General features: G+C 42.4%; 1 protein-coding gene across 5 annotated transcripts in view; it reads right to left on the bottom strand.

The window, feature by feature from the left end:
* Positions 1–12792, bottom strand: part of AP2A2 (adaptor related protein complex 2 subunit alpha 2) — a 44348-nt gene extending 31556 nt beyond the window's left edge. For all 5 annotated transcript variants that reach the window (XM_062495346.1, XM_062495343.1, XM_062495344.1 and 2 more), the window contains exon 1: positions 12651–12792. In XM_062495346.1, the coding sequence (XP_062351330.1) occupies positions 12651–12717 (67 nt within the window). In that variant the 5' untranslated portion in view covers positions 12718–12792. The remainder of the gene's footprint in view (positions 1–12650) is intronic.
* Between the last annotated feature and the right edge of the window lie 6355 nt (positions 12793–19147).

A 19147-nucleotide genomic window follows, 5' to 3' on the forward strand; every position in this document is an offset into this window, starting at 1 on the left:
TCAAAACCAAAACAGCTTATTATTAATACTTATTATTACTCTTTAGCAATTTAGTTTTTGATGACTGAGATCCTACAGACATCTGGGTCCACTGTCTCCTATGTGAGTAGGAGCACAGAAGGGTAAAATAGCTAGTTCAGGCATTGTGATCAGCTGCCTGTCATCTGAGGGAAGCAAGTGAAGTACATTTCAGCAATACAGAACTGGACATTTAGCTCTGTTGTTAATTCAGACCTGTATCTACTCAAACTTTCACCAAGTCTAAAACTATTGTCCATTTCCAAAAGTTTCAAGCAGTTTCAAGTGTTCCAAACATCAACTAGCAGCAGAAAATTACAGTTTCTTCCCCTCCTCATCACATATATTTGCTACAAGATTCTGAGTAAAAGTCTCCTAGCCCTGTTTCAAAATGGTCAGCCTTATGAGTCATGGGGATCACATGCCCTGCGTTCACACCACGCATTTCCCCACACCACCGGGATCACAGCTACAGCCATCAATGTGCAGTAGGGGATGTGACAAGGCTTGAAGAGCAGATCATGACCAGCATTCTAAAGCACCTCCAATCTCACCCCTTTCTTTAACAGAAACATCTCACAGTATTTAAATATCTCACTACATTTGCATGCCCAAAAGCCTGTGTCACCCTATGACTGTTAATCTTCCCTTTACTATTCCTTTGTAGATCTTACAACAGGCCCTATAAAGGGTGACTAATTCAAGGAAACAAGTGCCTTAGGATAGTTTAACTGCAAGTATAAAGGAATCCCTTGCCAAGTAAAAATGAATCTAGATTTTGTAATTTCTTGACTTAGACTCAAAAAAAATAAACTGAAGTTTATATTTCTGAAACCAACTCTTGCATAAGATACAGAGAATGGGTTTGTATTAATCTGCCTCTAACAATGGCCACAAGAGAACAGACACAGGGTAGCCAAAGCACGCTGTACAAATGGAAACATTAGGCCCAAAACAGAAGCAACTACTTCAGTTTGCCTTGTCCTTTTAACAAAATACCTAGAGACCCCACATATTAGCTTAAAATTGAATTTTTCCATTCTGCAACAGTGTTTTGTAAGGGCCGCTGTTCTAAAGACTTAAGTGCAGGGTGCCTTGGCAGGCACTCCACAGGGCAAAAAACAACCCACAACTTCAGAGGTCAATAATTTACAATACCTGTTCTGAAACAAATTGTAGTTGCTACCTGTATGCACCTTGGTTTCCAGATAAAGCAGAAGATAATGTCCACACTTTTAATTTGACCTAGAAATTCCAATTAACTTCTAGAATGACAAAGCTAGAGAACGCAGAATAGTTCCCTCAGTTTATAAAGATGCACCTGTTGGAATCACAAAGTTTAACCAGTTTTCACTAATGTGTCATGCAACACATAATAAGTTTTGCTCTAATTTAACTTGTCAACCTAAAGAAAGCTGGTTTTAAAGTACTAACACTATTTATTGTGCAAACGAGCAGCAAGTCATACAATCTAAGACCTGAAGTGTCGTCCTTTATAGATTTTACATTTGTCTTAATTGGATTATTTGTCCTGTGCACACAGCAGAGATACTCAAGTGTTTGCTTCTAAGGCACTTGTCAGCATTAGGAGTTCATTACGAAACCGAAGCAAGTAGTTTGCTCAGGGGTCCACCCTCTGAGAACAGAGACCACAGTAACATATTCCAAAATGGTGCAAATGTTTAGGTAAATAAACAACACTCCAATTTTGTGAGCTATTTCTTTTTAAAAGCTTGAAAACTCTTCCCTTATTTTCAGCCATACATTTGCTTTGGATGAAAAATGTAATCTCCTAAAGCTATTAGTTTATTTTCCCTTTTACCATGGGAAGAGCTCATATCATCAAGACATAACCACAGTCCAGAGATTTTGTTCTTCATTTGTATTAACAGGGCAGAGAATATAGACCTCAGTCTGGGACATTGCTAGCCTGAGTAGGATATTTAGTTTTTATATTTAGAAACTAGGTCTTTGCTCTGTATCTTTAACCTATGTTTGTAAGGAAAGTGAATTGCAATATTTAGTTTGAATTATTAGCAATTGTTTCTGTAACCTCAGCAAGTGTGGTAATAATCACAATTTTAAAACGTTAAAAATGGGGTGAGGAAAGGGAAACAGTAATACATATCAGCCAAGATGAAATCAAGGCCACCTTTTCTAAAACCAACAAAACCTCCTGGCAAACCCTTCAAGCAGCATTATTTACCTGCTACACTCACAGATTAGCAGTTACTGGTAGAAATTGGTTTCTTTGTGTCCTAAGCAAGCAACAGAGCATTAAGCAAAGACTGGCTAAAATACTTCAGGAATCTGTGAAGTCAGCACCTTTGGCAGAAATAGTCTGCAGGCTCAGCAACACAAACATGGAAATCCCACCCCCATGGACACAGCTGTAGCAGATGTGAGATGACAGGAACACCCAGAGTTATATCTGAAGGTTCATTAACTCAAATTTTAGATCTTGCTTAGCACATGAACAAAAGCCTTTTTCGAATGATTCCTTCAGGCTGTTCTATTTTGAAGGCAGTATATGATGTCATCCACACTGTGACCAAACATAAACAGCACAGCAATTAGCAGATGATAAGAAGTTTAACTCCATATATTGAAGACCACATTGAACAAGTAAGTTGTACTTTATTATTAATTACAGTCCATGCAAGCCTGCAATTGTAGTTTAAAGAACAGCACCAGCACACCAAGTGCTAAATGCCACTGAAGGCAATCACACAATGCTGAGGACAACTCACAAATTAAAATCAGGCTGAAGTATCTAACCCAAAATTTCCTTAACTCCAGCAGTTATATATCGTATGGTAACTTTATTTAAACATGATTAACTGCTTATATTAGAGGATGACAAAACAAAAAATCTCACAGTGGAAGGCAGCTTCTGTTGTAAAGGTCAAAAGAAAAGAAGTATCATAAACCATGGACCAATTTTTACCTAGATCTTCTGTCCCACTAAGTGTGGAAGGGCGCTGTTAAAATGTGTTTGATTAACTGAGAAGTTTTCATCACATTAGTCTGACTTGCCAACACTCACCGAATAATTTCAATATGCATATTTTATTTTTACCATCACGAGAAACACTCAAGTAGTCTTTTAGGACAGTAAAAAGGAAGATGATAATAGCTGAAGGAGTGCAGTGCTGCAGGAATAGAGGCTTATGGTTCAGAGCTAACAAAGGCAATTGCTCTGCCACACTTTCAGGCTGTTACCCAGCTCCCAGTCTCATGAAATTATCAGAGCTGTGTATCAACAAAATGTTCTTTAACCACACCATTCAGCTTGGAGAGGCTTCAATAAAGGTCATGTCATGTATACAGACTGCTGGGTAGGACAGTAATTAAGCTAGAGCACAAGAAGATTATGTTCCATATGAGTTCGGGCCATATCCTTCTTACTTTCACTTATTCAGACTTCTACCATTTTAACAGACTATGATTAAATATCTGTGATAAGTTATTAAAAGAGGTGACTACAAGTCAGTAAGCTTTGGGTTGCTGTTTTGCTGCAAAGACATGTAGTCTTTGTAGCCTTACAGCCCTAGTGTACAAGTGCTGCTCATCTTCTCCAAGATGAGTACTGAGCACACAGATACCCAGCCATAACACAGTCCAAGGTGCTTATAGGTGATTACTTCATATTTGGCAGTTTGTCAGCCTTCAGACTCCATCATGCTGCCTACTGCCTTCATTAAACAAGGGAAATTTAGTCTGAAGAGCAGTATTATCTTTAATTACCATCTTGTTTAACAAAGAGTAGGAAAGATCCTAAGTCATGCAGCTCATCAAAGAACCAACTCCTATTCTTGTATTTCCCAGTAACCCAGGCTACAGTCAGCACTTCAGTACTGCTGAAATACACCTCCATTTCTCTGTTAGGAGCTCTGCATCACAACCTAAAGAATGAGAAAAGAGAGGTTACAGGAAAGGGGTTTGTTGAGTCCATTCATTTGCAAAGAACACCTGATGTATCTTAATAGTAACCTGGCAGCAGGGTTGCAAGGTTAAGTAAGTGCTTCAAGGTTAGAATTAGTGGGTTGCTTTGGCTCAGACAGTGACCTGCCCCATCAGGATTAACTTGTCGCTATACTAAATTCAGACTGTTTAAGGCAAGTTTGAGGCACACAACCCGTCTGTGCTAACTAGAACTGCTACTAGTTCTTAACTTTCATACAAACCACTTGATGTATTTCTGACCAAGTCTACACATTTATTTCCCAAAGGAAGAGAGAAGCATTTTTTCTACCTGCAGCTACACAAATACTGAGCAGAGAAATTTCTGCAGGCATGGCTTTGAGACACAAGTATACTGTCAACATTTAAAGCAACAAATAAATAAATAAATAAATCACAAAAGTTTAGATGCTCCTAGTACTCATCAGGCTCCAATCTGCTTAAGGCCAGGAGTCAGTGTAATTAAGCCCAGACAGACAATAATTTGTTTCGTTTGACTTTCTGTACAGGTGAGAACTGCTATACTGTTCTACCTCAGCCTTACCTGCCCTATGGCCACCTGACAATTTACGATTACAGATGCACTACTGCTGGCATGAACTATAAAGCAGAGGATAGCAGGCTCTGTTAGCACAAGGAAAAAGCCTGCCACAATTCTGTCATGCTTCTTTAAGGCCATTAATAGTGCGACTTTTTGTGGCAGTATCATAGGTCTAATATAACATGAACTCTGTTCACATTCAATTATCAAACAGGCCTTGAAGAGAGAAGACAAGTCTATTCTTCTGTTTAGGAGACAGAATACAAATAATACCAAGGTGAAGAGCAGGAACTTCGCTGAATTCCTTAATTGATAGGAACACTAACTTGAGAATAACACAGTTCTTACACAAAAGACAAATTCTCATTTTTAAAAGTGATGTTAGACATCTACCCTGAGAGCTTCAAGTCATTGCTTTCCAAACATGTTTCTGGTTATGTTTTCCTTAGCCTCTACATTAGAGGCATCCAAGCTGATTGGTAGCCAAACTGTTACCCAGCTTCCCTTCAGCAAACACTGATAGTTTGAGAGTCAGTCTGATTCAAGGCTATGCTTCTTAAGAGACAGCTACAGACTGTTCCTCAACATTGCTCTCATCCTGGCACACACATTGCTGCTACTACCTTGTACTGCTGCAGGTCAGTTTGGGAGGCAAACAGCCAAAAGCAAGATGGGTTTATCCAAAGGCTAAGTCATGGTAGCTTTACCACAAGAGATAGTGGCAGCAGAAGACATGACCACGTATAGAGCAAGTTCATCCGTTCACTGTCTAAACACACTTTAATTGGCATAAAGCAATCAAATTACCCACTTGTGTTTTCTACTGCTAAAACAGCCTGCAAGCATGATGCAAAGACTACACTACATTCTTGAATCCTGCTGTCAGGGAACAGAGAAAGAAACCGGTTGAAAGACAGGGAAAATCAAAGCAAATACTAGTGTCTCTACTGTAAAAATGATGGAGATAGAGGAAAATATGCATGTAAAAGTAATCAGTGCCTCCATTCTTGCCTTTGTGAAAGAGCTTTTATAGTGCTTATAATACTTGTTCATATCAGTAAATTAAAACACTACTTTTACCTGCCAGCAGGACAGATACTGGTGTTACAGCTCTAGAGGACAGATTAGCCATTTGCTATGCAGATCATGAACTTCATGAAGTAAAACACCAAATCCATACTCCAGCTCTCCATAATCTCTCAGCTGGCTCTTCAGCACAGAAGAGAGCAAAAGAAAGGCAGATAGGTTGCATAGCAATACATTAGAGTGGTCTGTTTGCCCATCCTCACATTATCAGTCCATCTACATAAATTCCTTCATTTGGTTAAACTATCTAGGGTGCTACAAAAGAGGTGCACTCTGAGCTGGAGCACGTCTGAAGGAGCTTGTTGGTATTTTTGTTTATAAACTCACTGTACAACTAAACCAAAAAGACTACAATAAAATACTGAACACCTTTACAAAATGTTAGTATGGCTTCACTTTTGTTCACAAATCAACCTGTTCAAGGCTGCAGAACAAGAAGCTTTTTGTTTACTGATGTGATAACATCCTGTTATGAACAAAACCAGGAATGCGCGCTGTCCTTCCACAAGATCTGTTTGATCAGAAGAAAGAAGTGCCTGTCTGTCATGTTGCAGACCATGAATGACAGACAGCTTGGGAGCGTTGTGTCTTGGGACATCCTGCTGTGATTAGATATCTAAAGACAGAGAGCAGTGACCTACTGCTATTTTAGAACACTACAGAATACATTTTCTAATATTCTGCACAGTAAGGGAAACTACTATCCACAGAACTGACTTCTTCCTCCACTATGCCACTAGAGATTTGCCCCTGTAACAACACTTCTCAGGAAACAGCAGGGAGTCACAGGCTTTACTGTAATCCACTAATCCATTAACTCTTTGTCTCCTTGTCCTCATAAGAGAAGTGAGAGCACAAAAGCAGCTCTCCCACAGAGATGTAATAAATTGCAACAATTTAACACAAGTTCAATGATTTTAGATGCTTACCATGGCTATTTTTTTCTAACCACCACAAGTTAAGAGAAAATTTGAGAAGTAACCAAGTAATAGCATCTATCTTAAGACCAGAATCTTTCCCTAAAATAACTGAAAGTGTACTGGAAGTTCATAGCCAAGTGACTTTGTGGCATACAGAACATCTATCTGGCAGTTTAGGTAGCAAAACAACACTGACTCCTATCAAAAGAGAAGCTTTAAACCAATAAGATATGCAAACAATAAGTGCAGGGTTAGGCTTGTACATAAAGCACCTCTTCCTCCTTCCTTGACTGAGCAGCATCCAAGCAGTCATTTCCTTGACCAGTCTTTTCACACTGAAGAGCTACACTCCCTTACACTCCCTTCAGCAAGATAAGGCACTATTTGCACTGATTTACTACAAGTCTCTGTGGACTCTCTTCTACCTTAGTTCACATTCGAACAGAAGAACAGTTTGAGGCCTATCCTAGTTCAGCTATCACTTCTAAACTACTGTTTCAGGGACCTTAAAATCCTTTCGAGCGGATTAATTAATGCAGAGATGTAATAGTCTCTGCAATAGTCTTTAATTTCCTCTTATCAGTCCTGATGGGCAGTTTTTATCCAGAGGATTTCAAATTAAGCAGTCCAGGGTATCTAAGGGAGAGGCTGGATGTCACATGAAAGATTCTAGCTCTTTACTATCTCCTCCATTACTTTCCCCTAAGCCAAACATGCACAGATTAAACAAGCAAAAAACAAAAACAAAAAAAAAAAACCAAAACAAAACAAAAAACAAAAACAGTAAACAAACAAACAAAAATCCCAGAACCTCAGAGCTCTTTGAAATGACCAGGAGCAAGCCAAGACAGAGAAGCCATGGGAAGAAAAGCAGTTTTGTTTTAGAGATCCTCCTCAGACTAATCTCATGCTAATTGTGCTTTCCTTAAAGCACTCTCCTGCAAATAGCAGCAAGTGATGCAAGACTTAGTGCTTATTATAGCACATTCTTAGGACTATTTTTACAGGCCAGAGACTGACCATATTAGATGCACTGCCACAGCCTTGCAAAAGCAACAGGAGAGCAAACCAAGATGCTTTGCCTTCCAATTTCTTCCAAAAGGTAAGTACATGTAAAAAAAGTCTAAATACTTCTCTAGGCAGTCAGGAAGTCCTACTTTACACTACACATAATGCAAACAAGAACCCACATCCTAGAGGAGCAATGCAGTAGCTTTAGCCTACACAGTGAAAGCTTATTACTGACATATAATAATTACTTACAGGTATCTAAACCAAGTTGTATGTGCTCAACTCACTGTATGTGAAGTTTGTTTCACTGGGTGACAGTTCTTAGAGAGAACAAATAATTCTATACATACCCATGTAGTCATTTAATCCACGTACATGCCCCTCCCACCTACAGCTGCAATACACTTCATAACTCACCATCCATTCAAACAGGTGATCATCATGTGATGAATTTAATGAAACATTTTTTTTTCAATCCCCACTTGCTGATCTGTAACCTGATGGACCAGTCCCAGTGCAGTGAAGCAAAGACACATTTTGGGAGGTTCAGCTTCAGGACACTATCCCTTGTCCAGTAGAATGAAAATTTAATGCATTAAGTTCTATGAGAAGAGACAGACCTTTGTTCATTATATTTGTTGGGTTTTATTAAGGAAAAAATATGGCCTGGGGCAAAAGAAACAGTAACTTGGAAGAAAACATACAAAGAAACATTTGGATAACAAACTAAGGAATCCTTCCTCCTTCTTTCCAACTTGTGGGGCAAAACTGAAAAGGTAAGACAGTTACCTAGCAAGGGAAATTAAGAACTGTCTTGTCCTCCAAACCTGTAACAAAAGCAGCTTTTGCCTCTATGTAGACACATTTCATCAACCCAAGAGAAACTGGCTTCCCAGTTTTACTGTGGAGCAGGGGATTACCAGTAATACACTTAATATTGTAACAGAAACTACTTCTACATTACAGCCTGCAAATGAAAGGAGAAAAGCAAGCTTTCCTGGTTTTCAGGGTGAATAGTAGATAGCACTATTGCTGCAGCAGAATAAGTTGAGTGACAAATGACTTAAAAGTATTTCATTGTGAGATAAGCATAAAGCTGTACTCAAAAAAATGAAAACAGAATCCTGATGATGTGTCTGTCAACTAAGACAGCTGGAGAGTTTATAAAGCACCATCGTGCATAAGCCAAATTGCTTCAGCAGTTCTGCAGTACATACACAAGAAAAAGACAACATACTATTTAAGAATAAATATTTATTGCATGAGTCCATATGCTTATAACATGCAGATCTTGTTAGGCTTTAGTTCATGAGGCACATAATCCATGCAGTGACAAGGACTCCTCCTGACCTGAACTCCTAAATTTGGACAGTACTTCATCAAACCACAGAGATCAGAGCTTTCAGTCCCACTCCACCACAATCTTTTGTACAGCACAGCCACACCTAAATGTTTTCTTGGTCACACCAACCAAGCACTAATTAACAGGGCTATCCTAATCAAGTACTGCAGTTTGGCTTTCAACCTGTAGTTTTCTTGTCTCTTTTCTTGTGTCTATGAAAGATAAGCTAAAAATCTACTTACTGCAGTAATTCATACAATGTTACAGAACAATCCAAATAAGCAAGTCTCTGGAAAAGTCCATGCATCTACTAGCAAACTGACAGACATCTAAAAGGGTTATTTTCTAAAAAATATTTTTACCTGCCATCTGCTCTAGGACCTCCCTATGCAAAATGCAGAGCCTACAAAAAGAAACTGCCCTGAAACAAAATTCTGGACAGCTATAAGGAACTGAAGGATATTTCATTTTCTTGTATTATCATATTTTGAAAATTCACTTGATCTTTGTATGAATAAAGAACATTTCATTTTGAAAGAAGATATTCAATATGACAGCCTCAGAGAGACTAGAGCAAAGTCAAAGTTCTAAGAAGCCTCTCTTAGCCTTGAAATATTTTACTATTGCTAAAAGTAGTATGCCAACTGTTTTTAATGAAAAACATCACAGACTTCTGAGAAATCAGTGTACTTTAAAATAGTCTACTTTGAAAATTGCATCTGACATAGAAGTATTTAAGACAAAAATCAAGAAGTTTAATAGATAAATTATGTGCCAAAAATATGTCTAAACACAGAAGTGATAACCAAGCTTTTAGGTATTAAAGACAGGCTGGTAGTGCAAGCTGCTTGTTCTCAATCAGCTACAGTTTTAAACACTGAAAACTACTATCAAGAAAAACTTACATGAAACCTGTACCAGACTGGTATAAAGACAGGCAAGACAGGCATCGGTCCCAACCTGTAGGAGAGTCCTACACTACTTAGTGCTGCAAACACTGTAGATACAAATGTCCAAAAATAAATCTTGATGTAAGGAGATCAAGCATTTCCAAAGTTAGACAGTCCAAATTCATGCAAATACCGTCCAGAAGTTTGAAATCACATGCTGTGCATCCACTTGAGTACACTCAGCACACAACTGCACTTCCATTTTTCAGCAAGATCTATAATGTAGAATCCTTATCTGTGCAGAATCTTTCAAAATACCACCCTATACACAGCATGTTTCACCATTACTCATAATCTGGAAAGGCTACTGGCAAACTAAAAGTGCCAGGCCTTTGTGGCAGGATTAAAAATATCTCTAAGAGTCCAACAAAGCCAAAATTTGGACTGAAATTAAGAATGCCAGCAGAACTTTGCACATCACTGTAACTATCAGATATTTAGTCCAATTTTAAAGCTAGAAATAGAAGTCAAGAGCTGCACATGGTGTCTAGCTTCCCTCCTGTGCCAGAAAAGGAACACTTGCTCTCTTTGCTAAGTCAAAAGATGCTGTTCACCTTAACACCTGCTACTTTTTGTTCTTGACAACATCTAGCTCCTCAGTGAAGAGGCAAAGAGGGAGGTTTAGCCAATAGTACCGCAAAGCCCAGAGTCTCCAGAGAGTACTTTTGTGAATACTCCAGGAAGTATTTTTGTGAATCTTAGTCTGTGTACACTAGCCCATGGTTAGCTGGCAGCACTCAGAGCTCTACTAAAGGAAAGGCTCAAATGCCATTCACAGCTATTTGGAAGCTTCATCCATCACCCACTAGTGGGAATTCCAGCTCTTCTGCAGCTGTTTAGAAGATGTTGCTACTTTTTTCATTAGGAAGACAAGAAAGACACACAAGTAATTACAGCTCTGAAACATCAATCTGGACAGAGACAAAACACTTGAGATATACCACTATTTATTTAAAGAGTCAAAGTGTTAACATTTTATTTGTATCACCAGTAAGTTATATCTTTGTGTCTCCTGCAGATAACTAGAGCATAAGAGGTTTGTTGTCCCATCTAGACCAAGGCAGCTTCAGCTCTGCTCCCACACTGCCTTGTGGGGAAATAAGTACCTAATTTACTATATCCTACAACCTTAAACTTTGTTATTCCACATCCCTGAACACAGATTACAAACCTAAGAGCCTGAATGTTTCTCTTGTACTTACTTCTAGCAAACTGCACTGAAAACAAGAGTGGACAAAGTTAACCAACTGCAAGATGTGAGACACTGATGAATCAAGTCATACAGCTTCTAGCTATATCAATGAAAACAATGATTAAAAAAATAATTGTGAATTGCATTGCATAGATACAACAGCAAGTCTTAACTGCTATGACACCAAGTGGAATTATATTACACGTGTAGCTTGCACAGAACACTGGGATACTGGAAAATGCTCACTAAATAGCAAGGCCAACCAGACAAAGCACAAGAGCATTTGTGTAACCTTGAATTGCTGCATTGCACATTCTATAAGACATCTTCTACACATACCAGAGTCAAGTCTAAAGCAATCTAAGGACCTGCAATTCTGTTTTGAAAAAGAAAAACCACCCCATTCAAACAGCTTCTGCTCTAAGGAAGGTTATCAACCTTGAATTTTACATATGAAGGCCCTGTTCACACATCTGGAAGTCCAAATCACCTGATTTTAAACACACTGCACTTAAATGATCTCATTTTACCAGTATTATTCTTTGCCAGGTTTTTTTTGTATTAGAAGTCATCAATATGAAGTTTTCCAAGCCAGCGTAGTTAAATAATCCCAACAAAAGCCCAGTAGGAACAACATAATTTGCATTAAAAAATTCTTCAAATCTGTTTATATCTTCAGAGAGAAGACCTTACTGCCATTCCTCCGTTGTTTTTAAAATAGCCTCAAGTGATCTACAGAGACACACAGGTGGACAAAATAGAGCTGTTTCATCACACCAACCACAGCGACCTTAGCCCTTCCCCAGGCAATTCCTGCCACATCATACACTTAGATCTCTAACTCTGATTAATATTAAACTATCGTAGGCAGTTCTCCGACAAAAAAGAAGACTGAGCACTGAGGTGTGCCCCTACACATAACCCTTCCTCCTCACACCAAGCAGCACTGCACACTCACAGACACGCTCCCCCCATTTCTCTCGGGAGGGGGGGACGGGACGACTTCCTCGCACCCCCCTCCACCCCATTTTTCATTACACCGATCGCAAGCTCTGAATTCCGTCAAAGCAGAATCTTAAAGCCAATTTAAACCAAGCCTAGGCATTCGCACTGCGGGCCCTGCTCTCCGGCGCCTACAGAGGCCTGTTTTCCATCAGTGACGTGATGAACCGAGAGCCGCTCAGGGATCTGGAAGGAGCCCAGGGACGCCTCTCCCTGCCCCGCCGCACACCCACCCGCGCCCCGGCACCGCTCCGGCGCATCGCGAACAACGGCGGCACCGACCTCCGGCACCCCCTCCGCCGGGGCGACCACCGCGACACGCAAGGGCGGGGGAAGGGGATGACAGGGGTGGCGAGGGGGAGGGAAACACCCCAACCCACCCACCCAAAACGCACAAACCCACGGGCAGATGCTTTATGCTACCCCCCCCTCCCCGCCCCCCCGAGCGCGTCGCCATTTCGTGAGACAGGAGCGCTCCGAGCTGCCCGCTGCGGGGACCAAAGGGAAGAGGGGTGCGCTGGGGAGGGGATTGAGGGGTGAAGCTCCGGCCCCACGGGGCACCCGCCCATGGCGACGGCCGGCGCGGCCCAGCCCAGGCCCCGGCCCCGGCCCCGGCGCCACTCACAGTTGCGGATATCGGAGATGAAGACCGCCAGGCCTCGCATGCCATCGCCCTTCGACACCGCAGGCATCGTGGCGCACGATCACGGCCGCCCCGGGACGCGACACGCCGAACCCCCGCAGCCGCCGCCCGCTCTCCCCGCGGGCTGCTTCAGGCCGCTCCGCCGCCGCCTCCGCAGCGCGCAGGCGCCGCCGGGGCTCCCGCGCCCCCGCAGCCGCCGGGCGGGCGCTGCTAGGGCGCCACCTGCCGTGCGGAGGCGGGAGCGCCGCGGGAGCGCCGGGCCCCCTGCGCCTCCCTGTGCCGCAGCCGCGGCGGGCGCGGTCCCCGCCCGTCCCGCGGGATGTGCCCCGGGATGCCCCCCCCGCTCTCGGGCATCTCCCGTGCGACCCTGCGGCCCAAAAGGGCCGGCTGGCTGGAGGCCGGGCCGCGGGGATCGGCCGTGCCGCTGCTGGGACGCGATTTCCAGTCAACGCCCGTGAGGGCAAACGGGCCCGAGCTGAGGTGAGAAGGCGGCAGGGCCGCGTCAGCCGTTGTGTCCGTGGGTGAATTCACTGCACGCTCCCTGCTCGGGAACAACCTAATCCCATCCTCTCCTCGTGATCCTAATGGCCGAGAAGTTGGATGGTTTTGGAAGGTGAAATACCGGGATTCGCAGGCACCTCAGAGGATGTAACTGCTGAGGGAGAAGGAGAGGGCCGGCCGATCGAGATACTGGAAAATTTCGCTTTACTGCTAAGCTTTGAGCAGACTGTTGATCTGGGATCTTATTTCTAAAATATGAAGAGCAAGGTACAGAGTCTCAGTGGTATAGTCCGTAAGAACATGCTTCTTCCCACAGGGTGGACTGCAGGAGGCTGTACCTTGGTCCTCCTCCTCACAAGGGACCCCCGAACAGTGCACGGGATCTAGTGCTCGTTCCCTGCATAGTCCCTATGAGCACTGACCAGCCCGGAGGCTGCTGTGTGCAGCTCAATCTTCAGGCACATCCCCCTTGTGAGCCTGCCGTCGGCTCTGTGAGTAGCGCAGTTGCTCTGTGTTCATATAGAGACTCCCACTCTCTGATTCCCTGGGCACGTTGTTCCACATGTTCCTCCCACACGTTCCTCCTGATGGCTGTAAACATGCAGAGTGACACAGTCCCACACCGAATCTACTCCCTGAAAACATTTCAAGGTTAAACTGTCTTAAACATGCTAAAGATGTGAGACTGTGCAGAGCATTTAATATCTTCAGCTGAAAATAGGTTCAAATGGTCTCAAAACTGGCCTAGACTGCCTAACCAAAATTATCCTGGGGGCTTCAGTCATGATGCAAGGAATTTAGTATGCTTAGTGGAGAATAATGACTTGTAGTATTATGGGGCTTAGGGTTATTGGAGATCAACCAGTCATTTCACCATTATTTCAGCATAGTTCAAGCCATTTCATGTCATCTGGGTTTTGGCTTTTTTTACCCCCAGTGAACTGAGCCCAATAGCTAGCTTTTAGCTACATTCTATCTTCCAGAAAGGCTCTGACACAATCAAATTCACTGTTGCCCTGGATAGTTTGCTACCATAGTTAATTTTCCTTGTTTAGAGCTTGCATCGTATTTAGATTCATCAAGGTCCAGTATGTTTAATTTCTTGATCCATTTCTCTCTCATAAAGATCTACATAATACTTGATAACCGCTGTCTGACAGTGGCTGTACACCTCAGGTCACCTCTCAAGGGTCTATTCTGGGTGTTTTCAGGATACATTGTTACAGGAGTGCTTTTTAGTTTTGCAAGTATCTATGAGAAAGGCAGGATGACAGCATGTGGTAGTCATGCAATTATCCCTTTGTCCCCGGATCCATTTTGTAGACCAAGTGCAACTACAGGCAGTCGTGCACAATTAGTCTATTATTCAACTCAGATTATTTGTAGGCTTTCATGAAGAACACTCTCCTTTTTCACAGCTTTACAAATAGATTATGATGCTTAATAATAATTTCCATGCATCTTTGAAGATGAAAATTTCCCATGTCACCATATGAGTTTTTTTCTGTGATCAGGGGAAAAAAAAAAAAGAAGAAATTTTTTGAGCTAGCCAAAATATTGAGCTAATTTCTACTCTTAAGAGCACAGTGACACCTAAAGGCTCAGTCTATCAGTCCTGTCTGTATTCCTGTCAATACTGCAAGTCATGCAGGTATCCAACTGCCTTTTCAGCAGCGGCTTAAATACTGCCAGCAGAATAGCTGTGGCAGTACCAAGCTAAGCATGAGCTGCAAATTCTGCTTGAGAACTGGGAAAATATCCAAGTGGTTAACCGTGGATGCCTCGTTTTGTAACTATACAGCTAAATGTTTCATTTGAAGGGGCTCAGTATGCAGTACACATACCCTGATTATTTTATGTCAACCTCCTTTGACTGGCTTTTCAAGCTTCACTATATTCACCTTGCCCCCTGTTTTTTGCCTCAACAAATGCTTGTGTGATCAGGACAAATGTGTAGGCATGTCTGTCCTTACTGCCTCATAACTTAGTAGTGCATTTCAGATGTCTTGGTAGGGACAAGGTAGAAATTTTATGCGAATAACAGCTAGCTAAAGGAGAGTCTGTAATGGTCTCTGGATGCATCCTGGCTGAAAGAAACATTGTAATATGAACTCAGCTGTTATTCAGCACAGAGCTTGCACCTGGCGCAACCCTTTGCAAACACACTGAATTGGTAATTCTGTAAAATATTTTGGTTTGAGCCTAACATCTATAAAACACCAGGCTGCCTAAAAACTAACATAAGTGGTTCTATCCATCCCAGGATGTTACGATTATTTAGTATATTTATAATTAGTGTAAAATCAGCATTAAAGGGGAGATAGTACCAAGAAATATTTTCCTATTACATAAAGCTCTTGGCATCACATTTATTTGCCAACAAATCCACAATGTTTGTCCCCTCCTTCCCATTTTATATGGGAGCTACTTTAAGTGGGTTTTTTTCAGGATTCCATTGCACTTCGGTAAAAAGACTTTAATAATTGCACTGACCTCCATAAAACTATTACCATTCATCTGAGTGTTTTCAGCTGATGAAGATCCAGTTTTGGTAACTACAAAAAAGGAATTGTTCCTTTCCCTTTGTTACCTCTCTCACATTTGTCTCACCAGTTATTGTTCTCTTCTGCTCCTCATGATCATTCCAGTCATTACTGGGAGCAAAAAGAAAAAAGAACACAGGAGTAAACAGAATTGGTGTCTCCACCATGCATACGCAACCATATTTCTGTACCGGACATTTAACATTTATTATCCCTAACATTTATTATCCCTAACATTTATTATCCCAATGCCTTCTGCCATGCCAGAGTATCAGATGTGCTGCTTTCAACACTACAAATCATGAAGTTGGGATAATATCATTATCAAGAAACTCTAAATTAACAGAAATTTGGGATGGATCTGGGCATAGAAGACCATGCATCTGCTTCACTGACAAGACTTTCAGAGGAAAAAATATTTCCATTTTTCTTTTCAGTGCAGAAGAATGCTCATGAAGATCTTCTTTACACAAGAGGGAATGAAAGAAGGGGGCAGTTCAGCAGAATAAGGCAACCTTTCAGTTCAGCTTCTAGGAGGTGTCACCAAACTGCAACCAAGACAGAAAGCAGGTCACAGGAAGGCAGGCTTCTGTTGGGAAGGACACTGCTAGGATATGCTGGCCTTGCCACTACATCATGATATAACACATCAATTTTTTTTATCAAGTCTTTTGGTAGGGTTATTTAGTCCCTGCAAGCAGCCTGTGAAATAACAGGGTTATCCCAAAATTCTGCTGCAGTAAAAACAGCGTTAACACAAGCCATGCTGCATGTGAAAACACAAACCATAGAAGGTCAAAACAGAAGAAAATAAAAAACTCAAAAACTCAAATATTTTATTTTAGAGCCTGTTAAAAGCTATCTCAAATCTGACCCTTCCTTTCTGCACACCCAGAGTCAGCAGTATTGCCTGCAGGTTCTCTGCAGCCTTACCTATATGATCATTTTGCCTCCAGGTCAGTGTGTACATTTTAGCCCAAGCTCCTGATTTACCTACACTATTTCTCAGAATCACAGAAACAATTAGTTTTGAAAAGACCTCGGAGATCAGCAAGTCTGACCTGTGATCAAGCATCACTATGTCAACTAGACCATGGCTCTTAAGTTTTTCTTAGACACCTCCTAGGACTGTGACTCCACCATCTACCTGGGCAACCCCTCCCAGCGTCTGATCACCTTCTGTGTAGGAATTCCTTCGAATGTCCAACCTGAACCTCCCCTGGCATAGCTTAAGGCCATTTCCTCTTGAGTCACTGGTGGCCTGTGAGAAGAGGCTTATCCCAACCTGGCTACAGCCTATTTTCGGGCAGTTGCAGTGAGCGATAAGGTCACTCCTGAACTTCCTCTTCTCCAGGCTAGACCTGGAGCTGTATCAGTCTGCTATAGCTTGGGCTAAATCAAGAGGCTCTTTATTGGAATTTGCAATCGCACTATTATTGGCATTTCCTTTCTTCAGCTACTGATGAGCACCAAAGCACCGCGGGCTGGGCCGCGGGGCCCGTCCGGGATGTGCCGCCACTGGGCCGGCCCGGAACGCCGGGGAGCCGGAGCCGGAGCCGGAGCCGGAGCCGGAGCTTGAGCTTGAGCCTCTCGCGGCCCGCCCTGCTGGCACGGCCCGCGCTCTCTCGCAGCCCCGGCGCTGCCCGGAGCCGGCGGGGCGGGGCGGGGCGGGGCGGGGCGCTGCCGCTCGCCCGCACTTCCGCGGCGGCGGCGGGCGGTACGTGGTGTCCGCGGCCTGCCGGGGCTGGGAAGGGACGGAGGGGAGGGGAGAGGGCGGGGGTGAGGCCGCGCTCCGGCTGGGCGGGGGCCCGGCCGTGCCGCGGGGGGGGGTGACGCGGCAGCCGGGGAAGGCCGGGGCTTCCCCGCCAGGTCCGAGCTCCGGGGAGGCCGCGGCGGGGCTGGCGCCCAGGGACTGATACCGCAGCAGGCGTGCTCGCTCCCTGGAGAGTTTGTTATCTCGAGAGTGTGAGAGGGAATTCTGAACGTCAAAGTGGAGCACTTTACAAGAGGAGAGGGTTTAATATCACCCAGGTTAAAAACGGCTTTATTCTCACTCTTCACTCCCCAGTATAGCTTTTATTGCTTTTATTTAAAATCGCATCAGCGGTATGCTTCCTGGTCTTCCTTTACTAAGTGATGCAGGCTCTTTCTGCAAATGTAGCTAGACTCTAGTTTCTTCTTTATAAATAAACTATAAACATTAAATCAGTTGTACAGTCGATTTCCCCTCCATTCCAGCACAGGCGGATTAGAGTGAGGAAGAAACATATGGTCTGGGGTGTTTCAGTGGGAATACTAGATTGGGGAGCAGCATTTCTAAGCCATGACAAATATATATGTATATATAGAGAGACTTCTATATGTAAATATGCCAACAAAGGTGAAAACAAAAGCTTAAAAGTTAGATCAATCACTAGACACAAATTACCTTATTTCATAAAGATTCTTCAGTTGTTTGCATTTATTAAATGTTAACATGAATTTTCTTTTTTAAAGAAGAGGAAAAAATTGTTGAGAGAGAGAAATTTGTTGTGTACTATCCATTTAGTTTCTTTGCTTGCTTATTTTGGACAGCTTAGATCTGTGCTAGCTTTACTCGCTTTTAGGAATGAAGATAAATTTAAGACAGATGACCGAGAGTATGTTACCTCATGTGGAGGCTGTGGTTAAGCAACTGTGACCTGGCTTGGAGAGAAACCTGGGATTCAAATCAGTTTGTCAAAAGACATTTTAAATTGTCCTTAGTATCAGACAAGGACATATACAGAGGCAGTCTTCAATTCTGTTTGCATTTTGCAGTGATAGAAGATATAAAGAGTGCCAAGCTCAGACAGTTCTATTGAGTTCAGCTAATTTGAGAAGTGTTAAAAAATGGTGGAGAGTTCATAGAAGAAATGTTTGCTGAAGATTTAATTTTATAAAGCTTGCAAAATGCATACTTATATTTTCCATAAACAGCATTTAAAGTTTGACCAGTTAATCTTCTGTTTTACAGTGATGCCGCCTAGTTAATTTTCATTGATGTTGTTAAAGAACAAACTATTAAAATAAATGTCCAACCAAGAGTTGATACTGGGATGTCAGTAACAGAAATCAATTTGCCACAGGCTCTGTGCTTCCCATAAATCTAGGAGTTGAAGTTGACTTCACAATAATTGACAGATGGATACGATCCTGTTAAGGAAATGAGCACGTTTTGATGTCTAATTAGAGTTCAGTGATGGTTTTTTAAGCTTCTGTTCTTCAGCTGTTAGATGTTATCTTCTTTTCAGGGAAGTGGATGCTGTTGCTAATTGTTTCTGAAAGTGAAATCAAACACCTCCAAATCAATATATACAAGCTTCTGGGAGAATTGATATCCTGTCCAAATAGTTAAGATTTGTATTGACTGTTCAGGCTCCCAATTGTTCCTCTCTGCAATAGTTTATAGATCTT

The sequence above is a fragment of the Cinclus cinclus genome, chromosome 6, assembly GCF_963662255.1.
Source record: "Cinclus cinclus chromosome 6, bCinCin1.1, whole genome shotgun sequence".
Taxonomy (NCBI): domain Eukaryota; kingdom Metazoa; phylum Chordata; class Aves; order Passeriformes; family Cinclidae; genus Cinclus; species Cinclus cinclus.